Here is an 11,562-nt window from a genome sequence, read left to right as displayed (position 1 = left end):
CCTGACCCAGGCAGTGGTATCCTGACCCAGGCAGTGGTATCCTGACCCAGGCAGTGGTATCCAGACCCAGGCAGTGGGGCCCTGACCCAGGCAGTGGGGTCCTGACCCAGGCAGTGGGGTCCTGATCCAGGCAGTGGGGCCCTGACCCAGGCAGTGGTATTGGGGCTCCCAGGGAAGTGGCAGCAGAGGTCAGGGGTGTGGGCCTCTGTGCGGTTGGATGACTCTGCTTCCTGCAGAGAGAGTGAACAGGTTTGCAGGGAGGGCACTTGGGAGAGCAGGAAGCAGATGTTCTGTGGGCGATGGGGGTGGGAGTAGGGGTGTGCGTCTGGCTGGTGGCTGAAAAGGGCAGGGAGCCCTCTGGCCTGCATTTCCACCTCAGGGAAGGAGGGTGCCCCAGCCAAGCAGACAGCACTGTGTCTGGCAGATCTTGCAGTGATGGGATCACAGGGCCCCTTGGAGAGACATGGCTCAGAAAAGCCCTGTCAAGGGAAGACCTTGAGATGGCACTGTTCTACCCTTACCCAGGAGACACTCGGGGATTAGAAATTCAATAAAGAAAATCTGCAAACCAGCTACACCCCAGTGTGCCAGGTAGGGGAGGGCTTTCCCCTGACACCTGGTATAAAAGTACACAGTCCCCTCAGATCCTGGACTGGACCCCGGGCAGGTCCTTTCCCGTGACCCGAATGTGCTTCCTGTTCACGGAGCAGCCGGCAAAGCTGCTGAGATCATGCCCAGCCCTGGGCTGTGGAGCTGGTCTCCTGACCCTCCCTACGACCTCAGTGGAGGCAGTGGCTTTGGTGAAACCTGCACCACAGAGACAAATGTGATTCACTGAGTGACATAATCATGTCACATCTAAATTTTTAAATTTTTCCTTTGAGACAGGGTCTCAGTAGGTTGCTCACAGCCTCTCTAAGTGGCCGAGGCTGCTATGAACCTACAATCCCCTGTTTCAGCCTCCTGAGCCACTGGGATTACAGGCATGTGCCACCACACCTGGCAGGAGCATCCTCTAAAATACTTCTGTACTCCAAGTCAAGGAAGGAACTGGCTAAATAGCTCATGCTTCCATACTGTCATCCCTAGATGTTTAACAGGATCGTAATGAGAATGTTTGCATTTTTCCTCCCTGAGGCACACAAACAATTGTGTTAATTCCTTTCTTTATATAGACATAGAACATACTCTCGGGAAAAAAAAAATAGTCTTTGTCAAAATTGGGCAAAGTTACCTAAGAGCCCAGGCATAACAAATGCTGAAGTCCAGTGAATGACTAGAACAAGGGACCCTTGGATAAGGGGTAGTTTCAGATGGAATGACTTCTGTATTTTGTAGTAGGGTACATTGTTTTCTTTTCCAAAGCGTAACTCCTAGGGGGAGAACAGTTATTCTCATGTACTTGGTGATGTCTCTGGAGTGTGTGTTTGCAGTTAGCCGTCTTGGCCAGGAGAGGCATTTTAACTCTGGGTCTCTGCTGCTGGCTCGCCTGAGCTCCCCGGACCTTGCACTGCACTAGAAGGCACAGCCCCACATCCAAGGTGGTGCATAGCTATATTCCCAGCATCTCAGGAGGCTGAGGCAGGAGGATCACAAGCTCAAGACAGGCTCAGCATCTCAGCAACACCCAGTCACAGGGCTTGGGAAGAGCCAACTTCTCCGTGCTGGTGGGGACTCCCCTCTCTTGGGAATATCAGGAAATGGGGAGGAGCAGGGGGAGGGGGGAGGGCTGGCAGAGAGACTAGAATGTGTCTAGGCAGGAGGAGGAGGGAGGTGTCAGGGCTGACAGGATGGCCTCGTGCAGACTGAGAAGGCTCTGCAGTGGCAGGCAGCTCAGGGGCTAAGGGTGGTCTTTGTGAAGAGGGTGGGAGAAGCAGCGGGCTGGACAGTGACCTGGAGACACCGGGGCAGGTCCTCATGTCATCTTATAAGCTGGCCTCCCAGACGCACCTGCTCCTCTGTCCTGTCCCAGAGATGGGATTCTAGCAGACCTCACGTAGGTCTGTCCAAAATCACACCCAGAGGGACAGGAAGGTGAGTGACTGACTTTCATCTACAAGCTTTTATCAGACTGCATGAGTTTGCAGCCGCTGCCAGTCCCACCGTGCAGCCAGGGGACGTGACAGCACTCACAATTGTGGGGGCCTGAGTTCGACAGCCAGTGTAGTCAGGGCTGCTGCCCGCTGAGGCCTCCCTCCCCGTGTCCTCATAGTGATACTTCTGGGAGTCTGTGGCCTGATTTCCTCTGCGGTAAGGACACTGCGCACATCTGATTAGGGCCACCTACATGGTCTCATTGAACTTACTAATCCCTGCCAAGACCCTGTCTCCAAATAGGGGCACATTCTGACCTACTTGGGTTAGGACTTCAAAATAAGGATCCTGGGAGAGGTCATGTGGTCCCAGCCCTGTGAAGACAACTTAGTCTAAATCCACCTAGTAAGGCCATTTTGATCTACACCAATCCCGTGGGACCTTTAATCAACACCAGTCCCGTGAGGACACTTTAATGAGGCTTTACTGGATTTGTATTGATTAATCTACACCAATCCTACGAGGACCCTTTAACCTATCCCAATCCAGGGAGGCCACGTTACTCCACCCCAGTCCTCTGCAGCCTTTCTGATCAGCACCATCCCTGTGAGGACCGTCCTACCCACCACGGGAGCTCCGTCACCAGGCAAAGGGGCCTTCCACCCTGTATCTGTTGGTTGAATTCTTCTGCTCTAAGTTCTCAGGATAACCCCCAAATATGTCTACTACTGTGTGACAATTAAGAATAAAAACATGCCAGGCGTGGTGGCGCACCTCTGTGAGCCCAGTGGCTTGAGAGGCTGAGGCAGGAGGATCGCAAGTTCAAAGGCAGCCTCAGCAGAAGCGAGGTGTTTAGCAACTCAGTGAGACCCTGTCTCTAAATAAAATCAAAATAGGGCTGGGAAGTGGCTCAGGGGTCGAGTGTCCCAGAGTTCAATCCCTGGTTACCTCCCTCCAAAAAAATAAAAGAAAACTTTCATAAAATAAATTAAAAAACACTTAAGATGTTAAGAAAAAGAGTGACTTACAGGGGAGACTCCTCCAAGGATTGGAATGAAAATCCCAGATGTAGCAGTAGGCTCACTGCTGCTGCCCTCTGAAAACGCGGCGTCTGGGTCCTGGGCTTGGCAAGCTCCTCAGCAGCCTCCCAGGAGGTCCTGAGTGGAGCAGCCAGGCTGGGCGCGGCCTCGCTGGCTCCTGGCTGGGGACGGTGCTGTCCCTGGCCAGGCCTGGCTGTGCAGCCCCTCTGTCAGCTGGGGTTCCTGGTCTGTAGGGAGGGCTGGTCGGAAAGTCCAGTTCTGCTGAGGGGACTGGGCAGTGGCAGAGCGCTCTGTCACGCCGCCTCCCCTTGCAGCTCTGTTCGGCACCGTGTTCGAGAGGAACAAGGAAGCGGCTTTCGCCGGTTACCGCATGTGGGAGGCCCTCGGCTTCGTCGCCGCCTTCGGCTACAGCCCCTTTCTCTGTGTCAGTGTCAAGCTCTCCATCCTGCTGGCCGTCCTGGCGGTGGCCATGGTCTCCTACGGGGCTGTTGAGTACCTGGAATCCAGGAGCCCAGTCACGAGCCTCACGGCCACACAGCCCAGCCAAGCAGTGGAGGAAGAGACGGGGATAGCGATGTGACAGCAGTGGGCCACGGTGAGGGACTTCCACCACCCGAGTTCCAAAGGGGTGCGACGAGCCGGCTGAACGCAGGAAGGCAGCCTCCTGAGCCCACAGAGGGGTCTCCACATTCACGTGGCAGATTCAGGACTTGCTTCCTGTCCGATGCTGATCTCCCAGAGGCTCGCACACCATCAGGAACCGGGGCCGTCCTGAACAGGGCCACGCACACACCTCGACGTCCTGTAAACAGGTGCGGGACTGCATGGCACCTCAGTGCAAGGGGTTCTCACCTCCGCCTGGATAGAAAGGTGCAGCTCTGGGAGTGGGCGTCACCCGATGGGGTTGAATCACACCCCCTGTGGGTTGTCAGCCTAGCCTTTGCCCTTTTGTGGATAGAATGTTCCATGGGTGAGCCCCCCCCATTATTAAAACCCAGGTTTGAGGCAGGCTCCCTCTGTCTTGCCTCCTTGGTAGGAGCTGGGTCAGAGAGGCCATCACTGAACCCAAAGAAAGAGGTATTTCTCTGTCATTGCGTCCTGCCAGCCCAGTTCACCTGCAGGACCCTGACTGTTTAGTCGTGTGTTGTGACAATCAGGGAAGTGACTGGGCGTGCTGCAGACCAGCGGAATCATCCAGAATGCCTCCAACTGGGCAGGGACAGAGGACCTTGCCATGCCTGAGCTGGGCACACAGGTGTCTGTCACTACTTCCTGGGTGCACTGTCCCTTACGTGTCTCCTCCTTGCCGCGGGCAATGCTGTCCACACGCTCTCCACACTGTCCTTCTTGGTCCCAGTGGTTCTGTGTCCTTTCACCTCTGCCCAGGCCCCTCTCCCTGCCCCCTTGAATTTGTGCCCGGGCTCCAGGTGCCCTCTGTGCAGACGGCTCACCACGCCATCACACACTGTTGGCAGGAGCGTCTCCTCCAGTGGAACTCGGCCTCCCAGCGTGTAGCGTGCCCTCCAGCAGCTGCCACGCCGTGGCAAGTGGAGAGAAGGCCATCCCAAGAGCCCTGGTGCGTTCCAGCCACGGGCTCCCTGCATCCATGGTCCCCTCCCCAGTGCTCCCTGAGCCCCGTGACAGACGGTGGCCTCTGTCTGCAGATGAAACAAGGGCAGATGCTGGGGTGGACCTTCCTTCTCCAGCCAGCACTGGCCAAGAGGGCACAGGCAAAGAAATACACCCTGCACTGCCACACGGGACGTTCCTGGCCCCTGGAGTGTCACTTTGCCCCAAGCTGAGCTTGGCATCTCCCCCCCTACAGAATTCCCCGTGTCCCTCGTGTCCAGGATGCAGTGCCCTTCCTGCTGTCTCTAGGCTCAGCCTGGCTGTGCCATGTGCAGTGAGCTGTGGTTCCGCTCTCCTCCGGCCCGTGGGGTCGCCTCGTGCTCCCTGCTCCCTGCAGGGCCCCTCTGCTCACTTCCTGCCCGCCTGCCCTCTCACTGGTCTTACACCTACCATTTTTCCTGCAACCTGGGCTACTAAACAAGAGGATTGTGCTACAGCCCAAGCCCACGGAGGGCTCTCCTGTCCACTGCTCACCGTCTGGACTCCTGCCCAGGAAGCACCGGCCAAACCTCATCCTCAGAATTTCTCTTAGACATTTCTTCCTTCCCTCCCAGCACCTTTGCCCTCCCCTTTCAGCCCCCCCTTGCAGGCCCCCCCCACGCACCTTTATCTGTAAGGTCCCTGACTGACCATGGCTCCTACACGTGGAGCTTGGGTCACTGCAAAGAGCCAAATCTGGCAGCCCTGACTTGTTTAATCCTCGCCTAAGGGAGGCTCGAGGATTCCACAGACACGTCTGATGCTCTGGGCGGCCTGTCGTGAGCTGGAGTGAGCCACATGGGTGGGTGGACATGGCCTGGAGGATGAAGCCGAGAGGGGTCAGTCCTGCTGCTGGAGGCCACCCCCTACTCTCCCTGAGCCTAGGGTGGTGCTAGACAGTGCTGCCTCCCACACACTTCACTCAATGACCCAGGGTGGACATTGGAAAATCAGGAGGAGATATGCAGGGAGGCCCAGTCTCCAACAGCAGACACAGAGACCCATGTCCCCAGTCACAGGAGCAGGCCAGTGTCTCCAACCGCCTTGCCAGGTGTTCCCGAGACAGAGGTGCTGTAACAGGTCTCCCTTAAGGTTGCAGAACACCAGAGGTCTGGTGAGACCCCCAGCTCCTCATCCTGTGTTGCAGCTACTGACATGGTCGGGAAACGTGTCACTGTTTTGGTGGAAGCCAGGCCACCTTGGAGCCACTGACTCCAGGCATGTGCCACTGGCCACCTGCAGCCACGTCTGTGGGGAGCTGGTGGCTGGCCACACAGGGGCTCTGGACCCTGCTCCTGTCTACTGGACACTGATCACCCTCTGTGGGCTCCGGCTCTCCTGTCTGGGGCACTGGGACCTGCCTGCTGGTGCTGGGAGCCGTTAGCCAAGTAGGTATGACAATTTCCTTGCCAGCGTACCCCATGTTGCTTAGTGGAAGGACTCGTGGAAATAGGACATTTTGCAGTGACATTGCATGTAGGTGACCTTGCTCAAGGACCAGGGCGGATTAGGGTGTTCCCCGTTTAGGATAATCGGGTTTAGGGCGTTCCAGGTTTAGGTTCCAGGTTTAAGGTTTAAGATTATTCCTGCTGGGAATAGGGCGTATCCTGCTGCCTGAGTTCCCCTTGAGTTCTCACGGGATTCAGACAGTATTTTTTTGGGAGACAGAAGCCCAGTGGATGTGCATTTGGGCAGAGAATGTGGATTTCCCCAGAACGTGATTGTAGACGGCTGGTGTGAGTTCGGGAACAAAGAGTTGCTGTTTGAATCTACAAGCTGTGTGGTGGCTCATGATCGTGTGCCCAGCCAGACTGCGGCATGCTGGCTTCACCCTTAGTAACCTTTTGTTCAGATGTGTGTGTGGCTGTGCCGAGCACCCTGGTGAGAGCCTGGAGGAAGGACGCTCACCAGCCCCAGCGGTGGAGGATGGGTGCTGGGTCCCAGGCCACCCAGGGCTGCCTGCCCAGCAGAGCCCAGGGAGGGCTGAACTCTGATGGACTTTCAAGGTAACCATTTAATCTTGCTCGGGGTTTCCCTGTAAAGTGGGATTCTCCCTATGCCGTAAGGAGTGATGGAAGCTGTGTGTACTGCAAAGCACCATGAAACACTAGGCCATGGAGCAGCCAGAAAAGCCATCTCCTAGATCCCCTGGAGCGAGGTCAGAGTGCAGCACATCGGGCTCGAGTTGCACGCAGTGGTAAAGCACTGGACTAGCACACGTGAGGTTCGAACCCCAGCACCACTTAAAAAATAGATGAAATAAGGTATTGTGTCCATCTACACCTTAAAATATTTTTTTAAAAAATGCAATACATTTTTGTGAACCCCTCAAGCCATGAACTCCTTACAAGCTTTTATTGGGTTTGGGGTATCCACTATAAATCTTCATGGCCCAAGTCCCAGGGCTCAGCAACAAATACATACCATTGGTACTTGCTCAAAGTAATTAATGAAGGCAAGATGTACAAAAATATTCTGTGTCACAATATATTAAACATTTTCCAAAAACTGAAGATGTATCTAAAAGGAAATAAATCTGGAAAAAACAAAGTTAAGGGCACATAAGAAAGGAAAAGTCACGTGTTGACCATCTGGGCCATGGCTTCGGCTAGTCTGTGGTCACTGCCATGTGCTGAGGTTGGCTCAAGGTCACCTGCCTCCAAGGCCAAGACAGAAGCCTGGGTCACATGAGAGCCATTGTTTGACAAAAGGCTGCATACCAGCATTTTAAAAGAAATTGATGTTCAGGTACTATCCTGTGATGGGACCTAGCCCCAGAGACGAACCAGCAGAGCATCCCTGTCCCGGAAGGATGGCTTTGTGTGATGAAAACTCAGGGCCCTCACAGGATTCCACTGTGAGCACGACCAGCTCAAGGCCAGCTCACCAGGGCTGGGCGGAGCTTATGGGGGGCTGGCCCTGGTCATTTCCTGCTGCCTCCCCAGGAGACTGGAGCCTTCTTCTCCTGGGCCTCCACTTCCAGGCTTCATAAAGCCACTTAACCTGTGTCATTTACACAGTGAGGTAAAGTGCTCCCAATCGTTTACTGTAGTGACAGAGATGCTGGCAAAATAATGCAAAATAAAAATTAGAGAAGGCAGAGGCATCCCACAAGTTCTATAGTCTCATGTCCAACTCAAGAACAAGAGATTCGTTTCTTCCACATCCATTTCCAGGCCTGAGTCAAAATGACTCTCATGGTGGGGCCCTGACTCCAGCCACTCCAGAACATTCTCTCTTAGAGCCCTGAGCAGCTTCTCCCAGGCCTGGTGCAGACCACACAGAACTCCTGAATCGGGGGCTGGGGGCGGCACTGAAAAACCAGCCTCTACCTCAGAGCAAAGCCTGTCCACGGAAGGGACATGGCCTTTGTCCTTGGAAAAACCCACAGAGCACTCCTAAGCACAGTCCCACCCTGCTAAGTTGTTTATCTACAAATAACAGGAGAGATCTGCTGGGCCAGGTGTCCCTGACTCAGTCAGGCTAGGAGGGACCCATAGCAGCCCCCTAGCAGCCACCAATCAGTGTGAGACAGGGAAATACCTGGGATGCCAGATGACCCTCCCAGTAGTTTATGGTGGTTGATAACATTTTGGGAAACCATGCAGTTCAGCACGTACACCCCTTGTGGCCTAAACCAATCAGTTCAAATGAATCCCCCTCTTGTACTGAGCAATCACCCCTACCCAACTTGTTCCCGCCAGTGAATGTGCTAATCATGTTTTAGAGTTGTTATTTGATTTTCCTGCGGTGTGTGATGATTTGCTAAAAGAGGCTATGATGTATGTGAAGTCCCTGCCTTCTCCAAAGAATGTATAAAAGTGCTGCAAACCCTGGGCTCGGGGCCTCTCAGCGTCACCAGTTGCTGTGTGTGTGCGCGGAGGACCGAGCTAGCTCGCATTAAACACCTCTTGGCTGCTTACATTGATCTTGGGTCTCTGGTGGTCTTTGGGGGTCCCGAATTCGAGCATAACAGCACCTCTCCTCTTGGACTTCCTTCCCCTGGGTTTAGACCCTGGAAGGGGCAGGGAATCCAGAAAGCTGCATGTCTGCTGGAAGGTGAGCCTGAAAGGCGGCCAGTCAAGGGGCCAACCCACCCTAGGCCCTGAGGCCCTGGAGGACTCCACCCTGTCAGGTCCTGAGAGCCCAGACCCATTATGGGTGCCCCCTGGTGGGCAGGGAGTGAACCATGGTTAACAGAAGTCTCTCAGAGAACCCTGACCTGCTGGCCCCACCCGGTGGGTTGGGTTAGTTTTGTTTTGTGTTTTAGAACTGGGATAGAACGAACCACTGAGCTCTGTCCCAGCCCTTTTTACTTATTTATAGTTTAAATCATGAGACGGGGTCTCACCAAGTTGCCTTGGGCCTTGCTAAATTGCCTATGCAATCGCACAATGGCCTAGGACCAGATTGAGGGCTGAAATGCAGCTGTTTGCTCTGAAGTCCTGAGGTCGTGTTGGCAGAGTTGGTGACCCACCTCTGAGTCCCATCCCATTTTTTATACTTTGACTAGAGCTTTAGAGAATCCCAAGGACCTGCTTGGATCTGTTCTTCCCAAAGCATCCACCCAGCTGCCCACTGGTTGAGCCCTTGAAGTCTCCCTGTTCTCATGTGTGTGCCCTCCCCACCAGCTGGATCGTGACATGCTGAGGGACCCTGAGCAGCCTCATAAGTCTTCCACGTGCCTGCAGAGGTGGCTTGGCTGGACGTCAGGTGCTCAGAGGGCCAGGGCCGTAGGGAGAACACCTGACTCCCTTGGCCTCCCCTCCAACCCCCGCTGCCCCACAGAGTCACTGCAAAGCCCAGAGCCACCTGATCTGGGAACCTCTGTCTGTCCTCCAACATCCCTTTGTCATTGCTGTCCTCTCTGGGGTGGGGGGACCAGGTGGCACATACAGTGCCTTGTCTTCCCAGTGTTCCTGAAGCTTCCTGCCCAGGCCAACCTACTTCAAAAGCCCTCTAATCTGACGTCTTTCAGACGGACCCTCCTCTCCACCTCCAGGCAGAGAGAGCGCGTCCTGCCCCAGCCTTCCAACCCCTCTTATCTGACATGGGTAGGGAGTCACGGAGTCCTTAGAGCGTCATCACAGCGAGCAGAAGCTGCTCCAGACTAGAGCCCCTTGGCGACGGGCCAGACGCAGGTCTTCCACGGCCACAGGGATGTGGGAAAGTGCATGCAGTTGTGAGGGACTTTACGTGTGGTGGCAGGGCTGAGGGACTTCACGTGTGGGGGCAGGGCTGTGTGTGACTTTACGTGTGTGGCAGGGCTGAGGGACTTCATGTGTGGGGGCAGGGCTGTGTGTGACTCTTGCACAGGGACATTTGCCATTTGGACCCTTTCCCCATGACGACACTGGACACTGTACTTCATGACTGTGTAGAGGACAGTGAGTCCAGGCTGGACCACGTTCCTGTTTTCTCTTTGATCTTAGAAGTCATTAAAGCATTGTCCTGGGTCCCTGTGGCCTATGGACCCCGAGTGCTGGGCTTCTTGTGCCTAATGGGAAAGTCTGTCCTGGGGTTCAACCCAGATCTTCAGGGAGTAGCTCTGGGGGTTTTTACAGTGATGGTCCCGTGCAGCCAAGACTCAGGGAAGATGAGGGACGCGTCAGCATGCACACAGGGTCCCCGTCCCCGTCGTCCTCCCCGCGCTCCTCAGTGTTGCCGGTTGGAGGCTTTCTAAGTGTGTGCGGATTCATCTGGCTCCTGTGGTCAGCACGACGCTGAGAGACTTGCCCATGTCACACGTAGCACAAGCTCTTGTTGAAAACCCTTCTGGGCCACGTTCCATTGTGTGGACACAGAGAACTTTGTGCATCCCTCCTGCTGTCAGCAGACATTTGAGTTGAGTCGGAGGGTTCTGTCCAAAAGTCTGCTGTGCACATCCTGGTACGTGTATCTTAGTGGGCAGACATGCTCATGGCTCTTGGGCTTATACGTAGAAAATACATAAAGTGGGTATTTTCAGAATTGGAGTTCAGATTGTTTCCAAAGCAAGGTTGAAGATATTTACTCTCCCTTTTCCTGAGATTTGATGTTTTTAGGATTTGTTGTGACAGGGGTAGTCATGGTCACTGAACCAGGCTCTGCCGTCTCAGAGTGTGGTCCTAGGACCAGTGGTGTCACGGAAATACGGGAAATCATGGCACCGGAAAGAGACACGCAGACTGGGAGACGTGGAAATGCGAGATCTATCCAGCCAGTGCAGGCTCAGGGGCGTCTTTTCCCAAGACAGAGCACTGCCCTCGGTTCTCAGGACTCTCGCAGTGCAGACTCCTGGGTTTCCGGACTTTCTCGTGCGAGTCTCCTTGCCGTCCCCCCTTTTCCAGCAGCTCTGCTTCCTGCCGTAGCTGCTGAGCTGCCTGATGACAGACCACAGCCCAGGAGCTCTCAGCTATCAACACAGGTAGAGCGGGCATCTGAGGAAGGAGTTGTGCTTCATTTCCCACCTCTTGATGCTCAGGATGCATCGGCAGCCTGCAGCCTGCAGCAGGCACCGTTCTTACCACCGTTGGTCTCCTCTCCTGAGTAACACATGAGAGGCTGTCTCTTTGTTAACCACTATTTTTAGGAAACTCCTTGGGAAGAGCAAGGAATAAGCAAGCACCTAGCAAACATAGCCACAGTCACGCCAAGTATCATCTTAATTCCTCTTACCCAGGAGAACCATCCTCCAAAAAGGATTTCTGGGTCCCATTTTTCCAAGTCTGCACAGGCACACGGGCAATTCTCACCACATGATCTCTGACCTTTTCTATAACTCTTCCTGTGTCCTCGGTTTGTAAACAATGGTTACCCAAGTTCCATGTCGTTTTCTGGTTTGATCCAGTTGCTGGATGCGTGGGTCACACGAGGAGGTGGAATCTGGCAGGACTGTGGG

General features: G+C 54.6%; 1 protein-coding gene across 1 annotated transcript in view; it reads left to right on the top strand.

The window, feature by feature from the left end:
- Unc93a (unc-93 homolog A) overlaps positions 1-4,085 on the top strand; it is a 13,265-nt gene extending 9,180 nt beyond the window's left edge. Inside the window, exon 8 of the mRNA XM_048805751.1 lies at positions 3,389-4,085. Coding sequence (XP_048661708.1) covers positions 3,389-3,654 — 266 coding nt within the window. The 3' untranslated portion in view covers positions 3,655-4,085. The remainder of the gene's footprint in view (positions 1-3,388) is intronic.
- Positions 4,086-11,562: the final 7,477 nt, after the last annotated feature.

This window comes from Marmota marmota, unplaced genomic scaffold (assembly GCF_001458135.2).
Source record: "Marmota marmota marmota unplaced genomic scaffold, marMar, whole genome shotgun sequence".
NCBI classification, from domain to species: domain Eukaryota; kingdom Metazoa; phylum Chordata; class Mammalia; order Rodentia; family Sciuridae; genus Marmota; species Marmota marmota.
Note: the sequence above shows the minus strand (reverse complement) of the source record. Positions and strands in the feature narration are given on the sequence as shown.